General features: G+C 46.4%; 1 protein-coding gene across 1 annotated transcript in view; it reads left to right on the top strand.

Annotated features, from left to right (window-relative positions):
- HADH (hydroxyacyl-CoA dehydrogenase) overlaps window positions 1-19,536 on the top strand; it is a 50,281-nt gene extending 30,745 nt beyond the window's left edge. Inside the window, exons 3-8 of the mRNA XM_019416899.2 lie at window positions 606-763; window positions 4,507-4,633; window positions 7,953-8,042; window positions 11,833-11,905; window positions 17,614-17,730; window positions 18,679-19,536. Coding sequence (XP_019272444.1) covers window positions 606-763; window positions 4,507-4,633; window positions 7,953-8,042; window positions 11,833-11,905; window positions 17,614-17,730; window positions 18,679-18,797 — 684 coding nt within the window. The 3' untranslated portion in view covers window positions 18,798-19,536. The remainder of the gene's footprint in view (window positions 1-605; window positions 764-4,506; window positions 4,634-7,952; window positions 8,043-11,832; window positions 11,906-17,613; window positions 17,731-18,678) is intronic.
- The last annotated feature ends 2,845 nt before the right edge of the window (window positions 19,537-22,381 follow it).

Genomic DNA, 22,381 nt, shown 5'->3' with positions numbered 1-22,381 from the left:
CATTGGGTGATCACGAGCCCCACTTCTCGCTGTTTCTCTTTCTCTCTCTCTCTCTGCCCCTCCTGGGATATTCTGTCTCTCTGCCCCTCTTTCACTTGTGCCTTTCTCTCTTCAGGGTGGGAAAAAAAAAAAAAAAAAAGAATAGTCAGCATCACCTCTCAGACTAATGAATGTCGCTGAGCTAAGCTCTTACTCTTTTCCAGGCTCCCTGGAAGCCTGTTCCTGGAACAGTGCATGGCAGTCTGCTCACTTACTGAACAGATAGAGAGCAGGCCGATGCAGGTGCTGCAGGTGGACCATTTAGTAACTGGAGCAGAGCTGACAAAGAGTGTGAAGGATTATGACCTGTACACGACAGTGATAGCTGACCAGCAGCTGGGACGTTCCCAAGCTGACTCTTGCCCTGGTGTCTAGAAGCATACTGAGATGCCATCGTCCCTAAACGGAAAAGTAGGGAGTTTTATTTCTTAGAATTCAGGACACATTCCAGTTGCCTCTGGGGCGTGTTTGCCTGTCCTCGCCCTCCTCTCTCCTACCTCAGCAAATCACAGCATTTTCTGGTGAGTCTGGTGAATACTCTCTTCTCCTTTCTTCCACTGTGTCAGGCGGGTGATGAATTTGTGGAGAAGACCCTGAACAGCATATCAACCAGCACGGATGCAGCATCTGTGGTCCACAGCACAGACCTGGTGGTGGAGGCCATCGTGGAAAACCTGAAGGTGAAGAACGAGCTCTTCAAGAGGCTGGACAAGTTTGCCTCTGAGTATGTGACCCTTGGGCATTCTTGTTGGTTTAAGGGCTCCCTTCTCTGGCTTGGGCTTTTCTCCCAGGAGGGAGTCTTTTGACACTAAGCCCACTTCTCTTTTTAATATCACATAGCTGTTTCCAGAAGACCTGACACCGTTTCCCCTGTTCTCTATCCTCTCTGTCTGCTTCCCAAGGCTTGAGCTGCCTCCATCTGATCCTTGTCCCAAAATGAGGGTGGAATTTCCCACAGGAAAGTGGAGGGTCCATTCAGAGACAGTCCTCTGCCTGGGCCCTCCCAGGCCAGAGGACGAAGAGCTTGGGCATGTCCTCAGATGTCTGCTGAGGAAACTCACAGTAGTTTCGTGACAAAATTACTTTTTTTGAGGACAACCTTCAGAATGGTGTAGTGTTTTGTTTTGTTTTTTAATGTTTATTTTTGAGGGAGACAACATGAACAGGGGAGGAGCAGAGAGATAGGGAGACACAGAATCAGAAGCAGGCTCCAGGCTCTGAGCTGGCAGCACAGAGCCCGACGTGGGGCTCAAACCCACAAACTGCGAGATCATGACCTGAGCCGAAGTCGGACGCTTAACCGACTGAGCCACCAAGGTGCCCCAGAATGGTGTAGTTGAAGGGAATGCCTCTCTGTCTACACAAAGTTCCCTGGGCTCTCCTGTTGTGAGCTTTATCTGGATTAAGTCAAAACACTTGGGAGCATTACGGGAGCATTGAGTTCTTCCCAGGCTTCCTGGCAAAGGGTGGGAGAGGCGAGTCATCCCCACGTAGGTGAGGCATACGGGCGCCTGGGGCTCAGAACTGGCGGTCTGAACGAGTGTCAGCAAGCTTTTGCGCGTGTGCAGCTCTCGTTCTCAGAATTTGGGACCTTCAGTTGTATTTGACTTTCGGCTTTTGGCAGTTGTGACACCTGGCTGATTTATTCACACTCTCCTTGGGGCTTGCTTAGCCACACTTCACCTTTCCTGGTTAGAACTGAAAGTCAGAATAAGATTATATGACAAAAGCAATTCTTAGGCTGCCAGCGAGCAGCAGTTACAGAGAAACGCTGGCATCCCAGCCTGCTGGAACGTGAGCCCTCTTAACTGTATGGCCTGGTATCCGGAGAAGCCCTGCTTTTGACAAAGAGGAGACACCTGTCTTTCTGTCACCTTTGTGTCACTCTGCTGATCCGTGTGCTCTTTCTCTTCACATTGACATTTAGGGTCTGCAAAAACAGAAAATTCTTTGGTCCAGGTATTGTCTCCCAAGTGAGCAGGGAGCCCTCTAAGATAGTAAACCACCTCCCACCCCAGGAAAGGTGTAGTCTAGAAGTTCGGCCTTTATTGAAATGATGGTCATTCTTTCGTGACAGTGACGGGTCTGACTGCCCTCTCGTGTCAGTGTGAGTAATGGAGGGACTGTTAGGGGAAAGGTAGGTGGCCTGGGGCCGTGTCTCTCGCCTCCCCCCCCCCCCCCCCCCCCCCGCCTTTCCTCTCTGACCTTGGACGGTCATGAAGTCTTTCTGGCCCTCAGTTTTTATCATCTGTAATTGGAATGGGGGGTTAGGGGTAAACAGTTCCAAGACCTTCCCAGTTCTAACCCTCTTAAGACTAGTTTCCCTAGTAATCTGCAAAATAGGGGTCATGGTACCTATTGCACAGGGTTGTTGAGCATATTAATTAATTGGACTCACATTTCCTGAGTGCCTGCTGTGTGTCAGGCACTGTACCAGGCTCTTTCACTTAGGTTGATGTAAAACAGATGTGGCATGCGACAGGGCACACCCGAGTAGGCACGCCATGGATGTGACTCTGCTTCTGGACACCAGCTGTCCTTCTCTACACTCTTGTTTTCATTTTAGACCACCTTTATTGAATACCTCCTAAGTTTTGTTTTTGTTTTTTTAGGCAGCTTGATTGAGATATACTTTCCTGTTAAGTTTTAGTTAATCCTGTAGCAGGAGTTTAGAATATGTTCTAGCATCAGGGTTCCAGGTGGAAGCCCTGATGCAGCCTGGAAAAGAACATCACTTCCCTAACTGCAGTACAAAAAGTACCGATGAAAAGTTTGGCCAGAGCCCACGGTCGGTCCCAGCTGAGTCCTGTCTTTCCACTTCCAACAAAGTATGAACTCTCCAGTCCACCTCAGCACCCCCCACCCCCTCTTGCGTTCTCCATACTAAGGCTTGGAGGCGTTGCTAATGATCATCATGTTTGCTACTGATTTTCTGTTAGTACATTTAAGAGAAAAGTAGTTTTTTGGGTACCTGAGTGTTAGGGAAAAACCAAAGACTGTCCAAGAGTCAAGTGTTTCAGGGAAAATGGTGAGGGTGTACTTTTTTGTGGAAGATAAGGCAACCCTGTATGTTTAATCTGTCCACACACAGTATTTGTGTGGAAGGAGGGCAGTGTGAGAGCTGATAGGAGCAGAGCTGGCCCAGTCCTACTGGGAGAGGTGTGTGAGGAAGAGGTGTCTTCCCCTTCTGGTCAAATACATGCTGGGAGAGCCTTGGATGGGAGACACTCGGGATTGGGCTCCTTTAATGAAATGTGCCCTCCAGTATGCCTTCATTTCTCCCTTTTGCAGACAAGTTGCCCTTCAAGTCGTGCTATAAACAGGCTCCGCGTTATGAGGATAACAGCCCCTGCTAGCACAGCCTTGGATTGCGGTGGCCCTGCTGCTGTGGTTCCTGGTGTGCAGCCTAACAGTGCTGCAGTGCAGCCACACTCATGTTTCTTCTCCTGTCCCCTCCTCTCCCATTCACCTCTGATTTCAAGCAGATTTAGTTTTCCTTTTGGGTAGGCTACACTGCCCACCCCACCCCCCGCACCCCCACCCCAGTCTGGTCAGTAAGGGACCCCTCTCCTTCATGCACTGACCAGGCCATTATGGTTCTAAATAGTATTAGGCGGTTTTACGTATGTTTACCCACAAGGTGGTGCTGTAGGAAAGCCTAGAAGTCTTTGTTTGAAGATTTGTCTGGAATACCTTTGGCACCCCACTTTACTGTGGTCTTTAAAAACTGAATTTGGTTTAAATAAATATGGATTCTTAAAAATTAATATTATACAACACACAAAAAAGATGGTACTGCTGTTTGAGGAGATTTTATAAGCACAATACTTAGAACTATGTTTACAATGTACATGTTTCCTTCCTTCCCCAGACCTACCCGTGTAACTTTAAAACATTTTTTGGACCATGTTGGTTTTCTTCTGTTTGCATTTTAATTCCCTTTAAGTGGAAAATTAAAGCTTTTAACTTGAGGGGAAAAGATCTTAGTTAATGTTTCTCATCTGTTTCATCTGATGTTTCTCATTGAGGATTCAGGTGTTTCTTTACAATTTTTTTGTTTATTTTGAGAGTCTGTGATGCATCCTTTCTTTCATTAGTCTGTGCTCATTTAGGTTTCATTTTGTGACTGAGGTTAAGTAGTAGCCTCCTTTTTTCCTGCATATCATGAAAATTAACTAGTGAAAGTAGAGAAATGCTTCTCCCTAAAATTAATGAAAGATTGGTAAAGACTAGATATACCTTTGGAACAGGTAGCTTTTAAATTACCTAATTTAAAATTTCAGAATTTGAATGAAACTGGTCACTTGATTTCAGCTTCCTGGATAAAGATCTCCCTGACTTCCTCCAGGGATCAGGACGATAGATTGGGACAGCAGGCAGTCGCCTTGTGCAGTCGCACCCAGAGCAGTCCTCTTTGTTTCCAGAGATGGGACTCATTCCGACACTCCGCCATCTTTCTCTCCACAGACACACAATCTTTGCCAGCAACACTTCCTCTCTGCACATCACAGACATAGCCAATGCCACCACAAGACAGGACCGATTCGCCGGGCTCCATTTCTTCAACCCAGTGCCCATGATGAAGCTTGTGGAGGTCAGTGGGCTCACGCGTGTCTGCTGGCTCTGCTGGCTCTCCCAGCCCTGCTCTCTGCCTCATACCCTGGCTGCTACCGGGGATTGCTCTGGGTGGATATGAATGGGAGGGCGGAAGATGGTCTTTGTGCTTGAGTTTCTCTGGCCGCAGTCTGTCCTTCCAGAGCCAGAAGAGGAAAGAGCACCTAATATCTAGGAAGGCTGTTGTGCTTTGTTCCTTTGCAGCCCGGTGTTCTGACCAGTGATGGCCAGAAGGGCTGCTAGCTTTGTGAAGTGTCATGTACTTACTTGCGCCATATTTGATGGGTAGTGCAGAGAGAGGCATCTGGCTGGGAAGACAGCACCAAAGACCACTCACTGGCTTGATGAGACCACAGAGGGCAGAGCCACATGTGTCTATACTGTCTCAGTGGGGTCAGTTTGCTCCAGGCTGTAAATGGAATTTTATTAGCCTGGTTTTACACAGGAGCTGCTGTACCACCTTGTCCACCATTCCTGAGGTGAATTCTGGCCCAGGTAACAGGGCCTTGGTATTGTCCTCAGATGAGGCACACCTCCCATGTGTTTTGATCACAGCTATTAAAGCAGCTCCCCGGTAGCCTGAACCTCCTGACCACAGACCCTTGAGATGGAGGGGAGTGGGCCCTCAGTGATCCTGTTTGGGCTGCTTCTGCTTGTTTGCCTGGAGACTTGGGTACCTGGAGACAAGTCACAATAGACACTTTGCACCTGAAATGTGGCAGCTTGCCTTTTACAGGGGGCTAATTACAGGGTCTGAGGAGCAGCGCTATTAAGCATTTGTTCTGAGGCTGAAGAGTTATTGTCGTGCGAAGTGTGGGGGATGTGGAGCCAGGCAGACCTGGGTGGGGGGAGGTTTCCGGGGCTCCCTGGGAGAGTCTCAGGGTCTGCTTTCTCCTCCCAGCGCTTTCCCTCCTTCATCCTGCATGCCCCCGCCCCCACCCCCACCCCTCGTAAGCTTTTGCCTCTAGTTGAGTGATGACTATAGATTTCCTTGTGGTTAGACAGCTCTTGACCCATCTGCCATAGGAATTTATCCGTTCCGCTAACGTTGCTTCTCAGCTTCTTCCAGTGTACTCCCACTTTGGCTGTTTTTGAAGAAGTTAAGGATTGGAGGGGAGGGGGGAATGAAAGAAACTTCGTTTATCCTTATGCAGAAAAGAGCAAAGAGACAGAATGGATTTTCAACATTTCAGTGCTTAGGATCTAATTACTGTCTTTAGTTACTGTATCAGTACATGTGTTTTGGAGATAAAGACACATTTTATAGATTTACTTCAAACAGTAATAATGTTGTTTTCAACTGCATTTATCTAATAATGTCCATCTATGTATTTGGAAATGTAGCACATTTGTTGTTAACAGCCAATGCTTAGCAAATGTTACCATTTTCTAGAAAATGTTTTCTAAAAGTGCTCTTTATTCATTTTTTTATTCTTGGGTGTTTGCATATGTGTTGCTGGTGGTGAGCATGAAAATGAATCCTATCCTGAGTTGAGCAGCTCTTCGTTACTTGGGACTGGACTTATATATATGTGTATATATTTTTTCCAGTCTATATTGGAACTATAAGCAGAATATCTATAGGACATTGCTGTTTGTTGAATGGGTGGTTAAATATGCATCCTCCTTTTAAACCGGCAAATTATGTTTGAAACTCTGTAATTAGCAACCTTTGTCCTAGTTCAATCTATGGGGTTCTGTTGGAGACCTTTTCCCACTTCATTTTGAATAACTCTTGGTGCTGTTTGATTTATGGTGTTTGCAGGGCAGACCTCTGGCCCATCTCATCCCATCCCTCCTCCCCATCTTCGTGGTGCTTTTTTCTGTGCTACTCCTTTACTTCCCTTAGTGTCCTAACATACCACCACACCCCAAGCTGTGATCACATTAAACGTGGACGATGATGATTCTCTTCATTTGTAGAGCACCTTTCATCCTGCACAGATACTAGCTCATTAAGCCACACAGCCCTCTTACAAGATGGATGATGTGTCAAGTATCATTACCCCGTTGCATAGTAGAGAGGTGAGGCGCGGGGGCTGACGGAGTTGTCTGACCTCATATAAAGGGTCTAATGTAGAAGCCAAGCCTGTTTGCTTTGACTCTTGTTGAAGTTCCTTAACTGGCATTTAAATAAATTAACCTAGGTCTCTCTCTGTTTGCCAAAATCTAGTTCCTGACAGGTGAATTCTCTAAATGTGTCCTGGGGGCTGACTGCCCGGCATGGTGCTTGGTACCACCTCCTGGAGGGCCAGGCCACTGTGAGTGGGGTGGTGGTCGTACCCCTGGCACGGCACCTCATGGGCCCAGGGCCTATCAGGAGGCAGGCCCAGCTTTGGGCCCATGTTTGCTGGAAATGAAGACTTTCCTCTGTGGGATGAGCCTGTTCTGATGCGAAAGAAGCCGGTGGGCTTTGGGGTGCCTGTGGGAGAGGGTGGACTGCTGGGGAGGGATACTCATCTTAGAGTCAGAGAGACCTGTGACTGTGCTCTCCTGGGGCAGGGGCACACCCTCCTCATCCAGACTGAGAGAAAGTGGTACTCCAGGCAGAGTACTTTAAGGGCAGTTCTTCTATTCCGGAGACTTCCGCCCACCTCCCTGAAGTAACCGACAGTAGCAATTAAAAGAGTAACAAAAGCCAGCATTTACTGAGCACTTTATACCTCCTAGGAGCTGCACTTAATGTTTTTCCTCCTAATTCCATTGTCGCCTGACCTCAACTCCTTGAGCTCATAGAGTGAATTCAGTGTCCTTTCGAGAAACTTGCCCAGGGTCACAGAGCCAGTATGGTGTGATGGGGATTCGAACCCAGGTCTTTCACAGGGACAAAGTCTGTAAAACTCTCCTACACACATACACGTTTATATTTTTGTTTAAGAAAAAAATTTTTTTTAATGCTTTATTTTTATTTTTGACAGGGGGGTGGGCAGAGAGAGAGGGAGACAGAGGATCCAAAGCAGGCTCTGCACCGTCAGCAGGGAGCCCAATGTGGGGTTCGAACTCATGAACTACGAGATCATGACCTGAGCTGAAGTTGGATGCTTAATTGACTGAGCCACCTGGGCACCCCTACACATATATATTTAAAGCCTTGATTTTGTACATTCTGTGTGGTACTTCACTGTCTTAAGGTGAACATTTTGCTAAACTCTTTGTTTCTGACTTGAGATCCTTCTATTCTGTAACCCAAATTACTTTGCCACCTTGTGTGTAGACATTTAACATCAATGTCTCCCTGAGTCGTTCTACTGCAGTTGTTTGCTAACTCTCTGGTCATAATTCTCTGCTTGCATTTCCAGGTCATAAAGACACCAATGACCAGCCAGAAGACAGTTGAATCTCTGATAGACTTCAGCAAAGCCCTGGGAAAGCATCCTGTTTCTTGTAAGGTAGGGTATAGGTACCTTCGGAAGGGGGATGGTTTTCCTCAGAACTGACTTATTGGGGTGGAATTCTTCTGTAGAAAGATGTGAAAGCTGGGGAACTCTTAACGACAGGTCTGTCTGTGGGCTGCAGAGAGCAAGCTGGGGCTCTTTTCTAGTTTGCCAACAGGGGAGCCAGACTCCTAAGCCTTGCCCAAGGCCATGAGGTAGATAGTTTGAGGTCTGAATGGAGCCAGAGCTTCAGCTGAATAGAAAACTTCTCTCTGGGTCTTGGCCTTTGTTGACGAGTTGCTGTGTTTCCATAAATGGTTTCTGTTACCCTATTGGCTTTAGCCCCTGCGGGCTCAGGGGAGCCCAGGAGCCTGTGTTTGAGGCACAGCCAGGTAGCCACATGCATCCTGCATCCCGAACTGAAAACCAGCGCTTCACGTGGTGAAAGAACATGACAGGTGGTTAGGAATGTGATGAGAGAGGAAGAGCCCACTCTCCTAGGTAGTGTGAAGGAAGCTGTTTCTCAGGGATGTAGGGATGCGGTGTTGTGGTTTTGTCTCGTGTCTTGTGTCTTGTTTTTCATTAAAAAGCATGGCCGAGTGGGAAGCATGCCTCTGGGCTTTTTTCCCTTCTTGAGATATTCAGTTATTATATGTGAAATTACCCCAGCTGCTGTCGCCTACTTTGTTTTGATTTCCTTCAGTCTCCATTTGCTGCCGTTCCTCTTCAGTCCTCCCAAAACTTAGGGCTACACTTCTGTGTGGCTTGACAGTTTTTCTAGATTGGCGGCTGTGTCATACCATTACAGATTTTTACAAGCATGTGTCTACTTTTCTGACCTGAAAGTTTTCTATCATTGTGGTTCTTCTTACAGTATGCTTTTCCTTTCTAAAATATTCTCCAGTTTGAAGTCACAGAATTGTAGTAACCTATGAAAACTATCGTTCATGAATCATCTGAATAAGCCATCTGTCGATGTGGACCCCGTTGCCTGAGAGAGCAGACTCATGTGTAGTCCCCCTAATCCAGGACTGTTATTACAGAATCTTGTTTTTAAACACTCATTCTTTGTTTTGTTTTGTTTTAAATTGTGTGGATTTTTTAAAAAATCACAGCAACCATCAGATGTTACAGTTGCACTTTCTTACGGGTTTATGCTTTGTTAGTGGCAGAAAGTAGTAACGGTGTTAGAACATTGATGTGTAGCAAGTCAAAAGCTGGATAAGAAAGTGGAAGTTCAGGGACAGCCAGTGATTATCTTTAGCAGCATAATCATTAATTTGTGGAGAGTGATGATCCATTCTTCCATTGGAGTGGCCACAGCAGGTGCGGAGGTAGGAATAAAATTGCCCCTGTTATGTCATTTCAGAGCTCTTTCCCCAGGTGATACCTGAAAGCTTTCTGGTCAGTTATTCAGGCTCTCAGTGAAGCATCCAGACAATATAAGGCAGCCACAAAGAACAAGGGTCAGCAGACTTCTCTGTAGAGGGCCAGATGGTCAATATACAGTCTCTGTTGTAACTACCTGGCTCTGTTGTTGGAAGGGGGGCGTAAGCACAGAGTACAAGTGGGCACGAGGGCCAGTGCTGCAGTGAGACTGTACAGAAGCAGGCTGTGGGCTGGGTGTGGCCTGTAGGACTGCAGTAGACCAACACCCAGAATAGCAGAATGACCTTGATGCACCTGGAAGTGTGTCTTTCTTTATAGTGAAACTTTGTGAGGAGAGTGTGGTGTAAAAAGGTTCAGGCTGTGGACTCTGGAGCCAGCACGACTGGGTTCAGATCCTGGCTCTGGCACTTGTTAGCCGTATACCCTCCGGCAAGTTCCTTCACCTAGCTCTGCCTCAGTGTCCTCTCCCTGTAAAGGTAGTAACAGTGCTTGTCTCACAGGGTTATTATCAGGAATAAATGGATTAATATTTTTAAAGTACTGGCACATAGCAAGTAAACAAAGTACATTTATAAATGAGCATGAGAAGTCTAAGGTATACAATTACATAAAATTAAATTACTTTATTAAGGGACTATGTCTCTTTACACTCTAGTTGACATAACAATACCGTGAGAGTGTATGTGTCTGAATCATCACCGGCATTGAATATTAGTATTATGGGGAAAAAAAACCCTTGCCGATAATCTTATTTGCAAAATGCTATTGTATTATAATGAGTACTTCTTTGGTTACTAGTAAGTGTGAATATTTTGTGAATTTTAGCACTTTTTGGTTATTGAGCTCTGTGCGCCCATTATGTGGATATTAACTTTGTATAAAGCTCCATGTATTATAATTGGAGTAGATGTTTTCCCCAGAGTACTTCCGACTTCTAACCTTGTGTATGTGTGCTTCATATACCACGGCTTCAGTTTTTGCGATAAACTTTTTGAAGTTGAAAAGCACTTTCGCCCTAGTTATAAAGTCAGCATCATTTCATTAATATAACTGTGGATACACTGATAAAGCTGTTTGTTCATTTCTTTGTTCCAATGGGGACTGGGGTAGTAGAGAGTAAAAGGAGGTACAAATCCTATGGCTTTATTGCCTGGCTTACACAGCATGCAGTCAGGTTAGCTGTGAGAGTAATGCAGGAGGCAGGCCATCTTTCATTCAGACCTTTATGGAGTACCTAGTGTGTGCTAGAAATGGTACCCAAGGCCCAGGGCTAGAGTGAGGATTTCTGTCTGCAGGAACATCACAGCCTTTTGTTAAAATGACACCATTTACTGGGAGGGGAAGGAAAAAAAAAAAAAAAAAAAGGTTAGAGTGGGAGAGAGCCAAAGCATAAGAGACTCTTAAAAACTGAGGGTTGATGGGGGGTGGGAGGGAGGGGAGGGTGGGGGATGGGTATTGAGGAGGGCACCTTTTGGGATGAGCACTGGGTGTTGTATGGAAACCAGTTTGACAATAAACCTCATATATTAAAAAAAAAATTACATCATTTACTTAGTGGAAATCAGCTTTACATAAATACCACCGAAAAAATTACTACCCCAACCTGCCCCACAGTTCCCCAAAGAGATCAGTAGGTGGAATCAAATCCCACAGTAGGCCTCCAGGAGAGATGATTAATGTGAATGCGGAGCAAGTGGATGAAAGAGGTGTGCAGTGCAAGAGGGTCGTCCCGGATACAGGGGCCATGAAAGGCCAGCGGGTGTCAGGGCATCTGCTTGTCTGTCCCAGCACCTGTCCCCAGCTCAGCTGCCATGTTCCATGCACTGGTGCATGAGAAAATCCTGAGTAGCCCAAGAATGGCTCCAGGGATCCCGGGAAGCAGTGCTCCTGTGAGGGTTGTTCAAGATGGGAGCACACCTTCTCTAGATTCCTGCAAGGGATGTGGGAGAGGAGAGGAGTAAAGGGCTCCCTCCCATTTGAGTATAGAGCCATGTGCACAGCATGCTAGTGTTTTCTGATTTATCTTCACAACTTGTGGAGATTATTACTCCCATTTCACAAATGATGAAACTGATTTCAGCATGTCACAAAGTCAGGAACTACTAAAACTTGAACCCAGATCTGCCTGCCTTCAAAGCTGTGTTTTTTCCAGTGACCTATCTGCCTCTGTCTGCCTTTATTCCTGCAGTGGGGGCATCTAGGTTTGAATTTTTTTTCAAGTATTATAATTGTTGGATATATTATTATGTATGATAGCAATAGGGCTGTGCTGGTATTTTGAAACACATTTTGAAAATGCAGAGCTTGATAAATGTGGGTGATACAATGCACAGGGAGAAGGGGCAGTTTGGTGACTTCACAAAAGATTAAGTTCAGTGAAAATTCCCTTGTCTTTTATTTTTCTCTCCTAAAACAGGACACTCCTGGGTTCATTGTGAACCGTCTCCTGGTGCCATACCTCATGGAAGCGATCAGGCTGCATGAACGAGGTAGCTGTCCTAACCCAGGCTGGGGGCACCTGCTCACTGGGAGTGCTCAAGCAGGCCCTGTAGGAAAGGCTGGGCCACACACAGTGTGGGAGGAGCCTCTGTTTTTTAGCTTTGTGAACCAGCCTCACCCTGGACCCTAGGACCTTTGTCATAGTGCTCCCTGGGTCTCCTGGGTTCCCTATGAGGCCTCTGAGCCTCTGAGATGTGGCCCTGGAACCGACCCCTGCCCCTTACAGTCTCAGCCAGAGCAAGTGTGTGGCCAGCCTGGATTTATATCCTAAATCTCTGCTTTTGATGAAACGGTTTCCTGCTTATAATAATAATAATACTGTAAAAATCACTGGGCTAGGGGACCTTTAAAGTTCCTTAAAGTTCTAAAATTTGTGACAGTGTGACAGGTGGTGGGAGGTAAGTGACAACGACTGTTTATAAGAACCTTCCCCATCCTTAGTAAATGATGCCGCGATGCATTTTTTTTTTTTTAAACCTTAAGAATGGTCTAAAATGCTTTTCTCAATACTTGTTGATTGACAAAGAATGATTTCCCCTGTTGTAGAAATATAAAACTCAGGACATAGTCCAAGGTTATAAAATGGCATTCAGCCTCCTGCCTAGCTTCTCCACCACACTTCTGGAGAGGTAACAATCATGTCTGCTTCTGAGGCAAATAGGCCTTAATAGGACTGGATAAAAAGCAAGTGTAATTGTTTTCAGTTACTTCATTCACAAATGCTCACTCTTTGAGAATGTCATTTTTGAAACAAAATATTTACACCAGCTCTTCCAGAGAGATGAAAGCACATTTGCTTCCTCAAAATCTGCTTTAAATATTAAAACTTTTCTCTGTTTTATGGAAGCATTTGCCACACTTGCTCCAAGATCAAACCAACACTTCTGTGTTTATCTATCAACAAATATGCCTAATTACACCTCAAAGAATGCGTGAAGTGTTTTACCCTACTTTGAAAGGCAGGTTTTTTTTTTTTTTTTTTAATGTAATGTTTTAGAATGTAGCATGTGGGTAATCTACCTCTTAATGGGTTTTTTTTTTTTCCCCCACCAAAACATACTGTCACTTTGATATATTTTCAGATATACCTTGTATCTGATTGTAAGTTGAGAGGCATTTTCTGGTCTTTGCTCCCCTCGCACTGGCAGTGGGCCCTGTGACCCTCCCTATCACATGCCACCTGTGAGGTGAAGCCGGAAAGGGGTCCGACCCCAGGGGGATGTGTTCTTAGACTGCCCATGGTGCTGCCCACAGCAGCCCAGCACTGCTCGCCCCTTTGCCCCATTCCCCACGGCTGCTTGGGGCCTGTGAGCCAGAGCAGCTGGGGTCACGTCTGGGGTCATGTCTGGGGTCCATGTGTCACACACCTCAGGCTCCTTACCATGTCCCCGTGCCCCACGCTGCTGCCCCCTCTTCTGGTACACTGAGCAGGGTGCTTAGCTGCCACCCCCCACCGTGTCTCCGTGTGCCCGCACAGTGCACTGAGCAGCTGGCTGGACTGCGTCACTTCTACTTTGAAACCTGAAGCTGTCTTGGATTCTTCCTCTCTCGTCTGTCACGATGATACTCATTTGTCATGTTGTCCAGGAGGGTGAGGAGACGCTGCATGCCGGACCTGCCCCCACATAGCCGGGGGAGTATCAGGGTCCAGCAGCAGAGTCGTGCAGTGAAGACACTCGTGACTTTGTTTAGCCCAGCCTTTTCCAGACCTCTCTGGGGAGAGTTTCTCTGTACAACACCGTCCTAGTCATTTGGGGCTCCCGTATCACAAATACCACAGACTGGGTGGCATATAAACAACAGATGTTTATTTCTCACAGTTGTGGAGGCTGGAAGTCCAAGGCCAGGGTTCCAGATGGTGGGGTTCTGGTGAGGGCCCTTCCCTGGGCTGCACGCTGCTGACTTCTCATTGTATTTTCATGTGGTGGGGAGCAGGAAGAGGAAACCAGCTCTCCTGACTCTTTCACAGGCTCTCATGCCATCCTCGGGCTCCACCCTCATGACCTCACCTAATCCTGATCACCTGCCAGAGGCCCACCTCTGTTACTGTCACGTCAGGGGCTGGGTTTCCACGTGTGAATTCTGGGGGACACGCACATTTGGTCCATGATAAATACCACCGACCTGGGGTGTGTGTGCTATGCCACAGCGGTAGGGGCCCGTCAGGAGGATGTGTTGGCATTAGAGCAGAGTCACCACTCCGGCCTCTGGGGCACCTGAGCAGCTCTTGGAATGCTGGGGGCCCTGCACCCATACTTCTCGCCAGCTCCCCGTGACCCCTAGGAGCACTTCACTGTCCCCTCACCACTGCTGATGTGCTCAGCCTCCTGGCTGCTTCTTTGGGCCTTCTTTCTCGGTCCTTTGGCTTCTGTCCTCTGTGTGGCTCCCGTTTGCTCACACTGTAGCTGAGGCCTGGTTGGTGTAGTCGGTCACCTTGTCCCTGTGGGCCAGGGCTTTGTCTCTAGATCTTTGAGCAGTCTGGCACCCAGGAGCAGACAGTCATACCTGTCAACTGCCCACCCCTACAGGTCCCAGGTAGCTCTGGCAGGGTGCTGGGGCCAGATGGTTAACTCCTCTGGGAAGGCAGTGCTGGTGGCAGGCCCTGGGAAGTCCTAGTCTTCACCAGTCCTAGCCAGTCAACATGTGACATCCTGCTCACTGCTTTTCCTCTGCTCAAGACTTACTCAGTGTTTCTGTTGTAGACTACTAAATATATATAGTTCCCTTGCCAGGAAACCTGCTCTCGCCTCCTCCTCTGCCCCTGCTGCCCTCACCATGTACGTGACTCCCACGTTCCATCAGAAGGTCCCATCCTCACTGCTCCAAGCTGGACAGAACCTGTGTTTCTTTAACTCTTCTTACCCTTTGGCTCTCCCTCGGGGTGGTTGCTGATCTCTTCCCTGTGGCAGGGCACATGTCTTCCTTTGTTGCTACACTCTTTTTTGCTGCAGTACTGCAGTATCTGGGATGTTCCTCATCTTCATAGGCCCCAAAGTGCTTGTATAGGACAGGCACTTAGGTGGCTGTTGATGAAGAGAGGAATGGCGGCTGTGTGGGATTTCTGGTCCTGGGTGCTGCTCCGCACCGCCTTCCCCCCCTCCCCCCACCCCCCCACCGCACTTTGTTGTGAATGCCAAGAATGGTCGGTAGGTGGTGGTGATGAGCCAGCAGAAGAAACATGTCGGGGCAAGTCCCTGGTCCCTGCCGCCGCCGTGCAGAAGTCTGGGAGTTCACTGAGGAAGTTTTTCTTTGTTGTCTTGTCTAGAGTTAGGGGCTCTTAACTGGGGAGAGGTAGGGAGGCCCCTCCTGACACTGATGCAAAGTTTTGTGTGTATGTGCGTTTTATTTGGGGCAAGGGTCAGATTCTCAGCAAAGTGGTTGTTTCTACAAACAAGTTTAGGAATTATTGGCCTAAAACACAGTACTGTATTTAACTCCCACTTGGCACACCAATCTTTTATTTCTCCCTCTTTTCTTTTTGCCTCTTTTGCTCTGTATTACTCGGAATTTTAGAGTTGCCAACTTGGTAACACTGTTTAGATTTTTTCTTTGATATGCTGTATCTTCGTAGTATTTTTTGAAATAAAAGTCTTCAAGTGAGTCTCTGAATCTGGAATTACAGAATTGTCTCTAGAGTTCATTATCTGTCCTTGAATATAGATATGATTAAATGGCTTTAGGTAAGTTGGAACCGTTAGGCTATGAAATTTCTGTCCCCAGGAGCCTATATGCTAGTGAGGGTAGATAGGCCACAGTAAATGTACCAGTTGATAACGTGTTACATTGTGACCAGTAATCGCGGAGAAAGATAAAGTGAAGAGAATGGTGGGAGTCCTAGCCTGGAGTTCTTACAGTTGCTAGTTTATATGCAGGGAGGGGACAGGGCGTTCGGATGAGGTGACACCTGAGCAGAGAAGGCCTGCTGGAAGTAAGGGGTTGAGCCAAGCACATGTCAGGTGTTGGAGGAGGGAGGGTACCAAACCCAGGGAGAGAGTGTGCTGGGCCCTCGTTTAGCACTCTGTCTCTAACGCCATAGAAGCCTCGGGGTCTGATAAAATCCTCTGAGCAGAATCCACTTCTCAGCTGCTATGTCCCTGCTCATTTGTCCTTTGTACATGCTGTTCCTTCTGCCTGGCATGCCCTTCCTGCCTACTCATCCCTTGGGATTCTCTTCATCCTTCAGGACCTGGGCCTCAGTGGTGCGTTTTGATGACACGTAGGCATTCTGAGTAAATCTCTCCACCTTTTCCCACACAGAGGTGTGGCTCTTCGTGAACCTTCAGCACTGGCCTGGTGGGACATTTGGTTTACACATCTGAGTCCTCCCACTGTATCAGGAGTGCTTGAGTACCTGTCTTGTTTCCTCTCCGTCCCATTCCAAGTCTCTGGTGCCTGGTGCATAACTGATACAAATAAAAGTTGAATGAATGAAGGATGCCGCCTGAAACTAGTGTATGTAATGATTTCTGTTCTTTTTGCCTTTTTATGGCCTGAAACTCACATTGTGATTCTTAGCATCCTCTGGTTGACTAATTACCGAAGCATTAATAAAGTCACCCGTAAGAAGTAGTCGGTTGGAATTTAATCACCTTGAACTGTCTCGAATTCCTTTGGCATTAGTACTTCATATGCTTTTTAAAAAATAGTCTTTATAGATGTTTAAGTAGTTCCTATTCTTCACACCTCAAAATCTTAAATATTTAGGTAGGAGATCCTCCTTGAGTATTTTAACTTGTTTCTCCTTTTACTTAGCTTTGCTGTAATTGGCCATTTCTTTATGCTTTGGAACAGAATTCTAGATGGTCACATGTTACTGTTCCCATTCCTGATTTTGGATAAAAGGGACAAGTTCTCTCAAAGGCTTCTTGTGGCCCAGAGACCATCATTAAGGGTAAAATTCCAGCGAAAAAGCGCCCTGGCTCTTGTCTTATTCTACTAAACACACTTTTAAACTTGCTTTGGCAATTCTAAATCCGATTTGGGCTTCTTTTTAAACTTCATTTTGACTAAAGCGTTGATGTGAGTGTAAAGAAGTACTCATCACTTGTAAAACCAAGAAAGCTGGAAAAGAAAAATATGCATACAATACACATAACAATATAAAGCTTAGTTCTTTTCTATTTTAAAAAAGTCCACTTATTGGGGCGCATGGGTGGCTTAGTCGGTCGAGCGTCTGACTTCGGCTCAGGTCATGATCTCGCGGTCTGTGAGTTCGAGCCCCACATCGGGCTCTGTGCTGGTAGCTCAGAGCCTGGAGCCTGCTTCGGATTCTGTCTCCCTCTCTCTGCCCCTCCCCCACTCATGCTCTGTCTCTGTCTCTCTCTCTCTGTCAAAAATAAGTAAACTTTAAAAAAAAAAAAGTCCATTTATCAATAAAATTATGCTCTAGCTTTAAATGGTGTAGTAAATTATTCCAGAGTTGGAAAATCCCAATCCATTAGAAATAAGTAATGTTTCCAGGCCACCAGGGCCTTCTGTCTCCATGAACCACGTAGCAGTGCTCTAGAATTCACCTCCCAGAATAGCTTGGCGGAATAGCTTTGGAAATCTTGCCATCTATTTGGCATATACCTCTGAGATGAAATCTTCCTGTAGCCGCAAATCCTGACTCTGGATGTGCTTTGAATGTGTAAATTTACATCATGTAAATTTACTGATAGTATTTACTGATCAACAAGGGCTGCCCTCTTGTTCTTAGGTGATGCATCCAAGGAAGACATCGACACCGCAATGAAGCTGGGGGCTGGGTACCCCATGGGCCCATTTGAGCTTCTCGATTACGTGGGCCTAGATACTACGAAGTTCATCATTGACGGTAGGAATTGGAATTCTCTGTCGTCTGTCTCTTGCAACTATGAATTATAATGCCTATTTAAAACAGAAATTATAAGGGGTCTTAGACCTTCCAAAGTTCTGCCCCACCAGCTTAAAGAGTCAAGTTAAAAGATGACAGGAAAAGGAAAAATGTGACTGCCTAGTGCCTCCTCACAGGGTAACTTTTTTTTTTTTACTTTTCATTTTGACACAATTATAGATTCGCAGGAAGTTTCAAATTTAGCACAGGCAGGCCCTGTGTGCCCCTTCCCCAGTTTCCTCTAATGGTTCCACAGTACAGTATCACAGCCAGGAAACTCACATTGGTACGCCGTGTCATTGTGTCATAAATGCTGATTTGGGTAACCTCCACTGCAACGGAGTTACACAGCCATGTAAAGATAATAATGTATCTAGTTTACTGGAGGGGCTCTGAGGACACGGTAAAGATAATTACTAAACTGGGCTACTGAAGCTGAGCGGAGCTCATGCTCCCAAGTTTCACAAAGAATACTTAAGTATTTGCTGGGAGCGAGGACGCTTCTAACTGAGCATGAACTTTGTATTTTATGAGGATGCAAAATACCAGTGGCAGCAAATTCAGATTTTTAACATGCGTTCCAGTTGTTTCTCTGTGCCACTGAGGGGTCCAACCAGCAGAATAACTGGTTCTGGTTTTGTTTTTGGACCGCTGGCATTAGCAATTTCCAGGAAGAGACGGGGGAGGCGGACGGGCTGGGGTAGAGCTAGCTGGGGCACTCTCTCGTCCGTCCGCTTCAGGGCTCATACGGCCCCCTCAGGGCAGCCTGCCTCCTGCCTCTGCTGTGGTGGCCTCAGGGCTCGCCCACATAAGAGTAGGGACCCTTTTCCCCAGACTTGCCCTGGGAATGCTGCGATGTAAAAATAAACTCAGCGCTTCGTCCTAAGCCCTTTCTCTTCCTCTCAATAGGGTGGCATGAAATGGATGCAAAGAACCCCTTGTTTCAGCCCAGCCTGTCCTTGAATAAGCTGGTAGCTGAGAACAAGCTTGGCAAGAAGACCGGAGAAGGGTATTACAAATACAAGTGAGGCACAGCTTCTCTGGCTCCGGGAAGAACCCCCGTAAGCACCTACCATCGGCTCCCCCAAGTGCCCGTGGGAATGTTCTTTGTCAGATGTTCCCTCACACAGCACAGGCTGTTCTGTGTGCATTTTGATTGTCCTCTATCTGGAGTAATGATTTACACTAGTTCTAATAATAGCAGATTTCTTCATTGAGAACTAATTCCCTTTCTTAGTCTGTTCATTTCTGTGTATTTTCTAAAAAGCTTTATACCCTGGGTGCCTTGGAGCAAACATTTCTTTCGAACCTTATCATTTTCATAAAGAATTGCCTGGATTCATTCACTTTGGAAAAGGGACAGCACTTCCTCCCAGTGTGTGCTGTGTTCATCACTGCCACGTGGGAGAGGAACGAGCCACTGGACACGTGTGTGCTGTGCCTGTGAATGCTGTGCTGAGCGGCACCTGCATCCTGCCTTTATGAGGACGTGTGCTACCTGCAGCTTCAGGCCCTTACCCTACGTTTTGGGCATAAGATGTCACGTCTTTATTCAGCTCATCCTGTTGGATTGTGGGAATACCTCCATGTGTTTGTTTGCAGGAAGAGGTTTCATTCACATCCAAAGTCTGAATGATTACTGTCTGTCTCTTTTTTTTTCCCCAGGAGAAATCGTTGCTGCAAACTGCCTGTAAATTGATTCTAATAAAATGCAGTCTTTTAATCGGTGAAAATTTGAATTGAAATAAATGTGTGTATAATTTTAAAGTCGTAACATGCTTGAATGGCTACAAAAGTAAGGGTTGGTAATTTAGGCAAAAACTATGCCCCATCTTCTTTGGCCTGTTGTTATTCTTTAAAGTGGCAGTGGTGGGGAAGGAGTGGCCAGAGAAGGCATTTATGTATGACCTGCCTGCGGCTGTCACTCCAGATTTCTTACCAGTAAAGCAATAATAAGGCCACAGAAAACAGTTTTTTAGAAACATCTGTTTCTTCTTTGCCAACAAAGAGAAACAGTGTAACATAAGCTTCTTTTAATCATTGGCTTGAGAAAGTGTCTTCCAAGATAGAATTTTAAAGCTGGAAAGACATCAGAAACCCTGAAGTCCAGTGGCTTCAGAAAAGAGAGAACTTAAGTGATGTGCCCAAGGTAGCAGGTCCAGATTAGAACAAAATAGCAAGATTGAAAATCTCAAATCCAGACTTTCAAAACAGGACTGTCCCCAGAATGCTCATCCTCGTTTGGTGTCCTGGGTCACGATGTTAATGGTTGAGAGCTTCTTTTCCCCCCTCCAGTTCATGGTTGATAAAAAGAGAGCTTATTAATTTTTTTTTTTTTTTTTTATACTGAAGCTAACTGTAGCACATAATGGGAAAATAAGTAAATACGTTACATGCATTTCTACCACACATAGAACCTGGTTTAGGAAACTTTTAGGTTATTCTTCTAGAACGTCTCCTAACGAGAAAAAGGAAACACCTGTTGACACCACCACCCTTTCCATCACTGAAGTTACCCTTGTGGTCTCACGGCCCCTGCTCACTCTCAGGCTGGTTCTTGACCTTCGATGTGAGCCCTGGGCTGAGGAGGAGACTTTATTTCCTTCTTGCTCTGACTGCATTGCTCGGAGGACAGGGGCCCTCCTCCTGGAGATGGCAGGGCTCTCTCTCAACCATTGAATTCCAGGAAAGAGAGAACTAGGTGGTATGACTATCACCCCCTGCCAGGATGTGAGGCTGGGGGTCGCGGTGGTCTTTTTTTTTTTGGCCGAGGTTTTTAAGTGCACGTTTAGCCTACCAAAAAGAAAGCTTGGCCTCCGAACATTCTTTTATCATTTTCCGAAACCCTGTCGCATATGTCAGGTTTGGGACCGGGAAGGAGTTTTGAACGTCCTCTGGCACATGGAAGGCAGGGGCAGCTGTCTGGGTCTGGGTCTCCTCGTCTCTGCGTGTCCGGCTGGCCTAGCCGCTTCCCACCCAGACCCCGCAGAGAAGGAATGCCTCCTCCGGCCCTCTGCTTCCCAGCATGGGCCCGCCACCTGTTTGCCGCACCCGTGGTTACAAACTGAGCCCCAGCAAGAGCCCGGGGGATCGTGTGTGACCTCTGCTGCTTGGCAGCACGTGTGCAGGAGAGAGGGCGGCCTCGCTGCTGCCATTCCTTTTCGCCCCCCAGATCTGGACCTTCCTCCAGACGGCAAGCAGCGATCTTTGATGGGATCTGGAAAGTAGCTACCCAGGGTTTGGGTCCAGAGGACACTTTTTCTCCCCCTTCCCTCCTGTACTCCTTCCTAGGCTATTTTTATTCTTAGAACAGAAATGAACATCTGAGGGGTGTCTAGCTGGCCCACTTGGTGGAGCGTGCAACTCTTGATCTCAGGGTCATGAGTTCGAGCCCCACATTGGGCATGGAGCCTACTTAAAATAAATGTTTTAAAGAAACGAACATCTGAGATTAAAAAGAAAATCACACAATTGATGAAATGGCTTGCCGAAAAAAGGCTGAGCCTGTGAGCTTAGCCGTCACCCTGGGCTTCAGTTGTGCTTAGCAGGATGGAGTTCTCTGAAGAACGGTTTTGGTCCTTATTGAAGAGGTCTTTGTAAAATAAAAACTGTCGCCCTTTAGTATCTGTAAGATTCACTGTTAATAATAGTTTCTCGGGGGAAAACGGTTGGCTAACGCCTTTTGACATCAATCCTAAGGTAGATTTCCAATGTGAGGATGGTTAAATGGTGAGGGATGGTGGTAAGGTGGGACCCGATCTGGGAACTGAGCAACTTCTATATAGAAATCTGGTGGTACACCAGACGATCCCCACTGGGTGCTGTTACACAATAAGTTTTCTGACTCTTTAACATGTCAGCTTTCGGAAGCACATTGGAGGCTCAACCACTAATCACTGGAGACGGCAGGACTAACATGTAAGTCACGGCTTATACGACACATGCTAATTATGTTTTCTCTCTTGGTTTGTGAGTTACACTTTTCACACATTTGAAACCAGCTTTTGTCTTCTCTCCCCTCGATTTTAATCCCCCTAACATTTCAACCTAAGGAACCAATTAAGTCTACCAGAAGTACAAGCTGCGGCTGTAATTTTGTGGGACTAATTTTCTTGGAAATAGGCATTGATGCTACATAAATAGCAATCTAAAAAATGCTTTGAACAATGGAAGCATTGCTGTATGCTCAGCGCATTTGGTTGTGTAAATTCTGTTTTTAAAATCGGTCTCTGGCAGAACAGATTTCAACTACTGGAAGACAGAAAAATCCCATCACTGATACCATTTCTATTCAGTGCTTTATCTGGTGCAGAATTAATAATCAGTATTAAGTGATTAATAAATACCATGGGCTTTGGGGTTAAACACACTTGGGTTCTAGTGCTCGGCTCTTCTCTGCTTTACCTGTGTAACCTGGTGGGGGCGGGGGATGGCGGTATTCGTCTTGTTAGTGTATATAGTAATGGGCAAAATGATGGAACTTGTCTTGCAAGGTTGTTGAGGAAGGAATGGGATGATGGATGCAGGTGCTGAGCACTCTGCGCAGCAGAATAGGCTAATTGTGACCCACCTCCCTCCTCTCTGCCCGCTTTGGAAGGACAGGCTCCTAGAA

Source organism: Panthera pardus, unplaced genomic scaffold, assembly GCF_024362965.1.
Source record: "Panthera pardus isolate Hobbes unplaced genomic scaffold, ASM2436296v1 HiC_scaffold_13, whole genome shotgun sequence".
In the NCBI taxonomy this organism is placed as follows: domain Eukaryota; kingdom Metazoa; phylum Chordata; class Mammalia; order Carnivora; family Felidae; genus Panthera; species Panthera pardus.
Note: the sequence above shows the minus strand (reverse complement) of the source record. Positions and strands in the feature narration are given on the sequence as shown.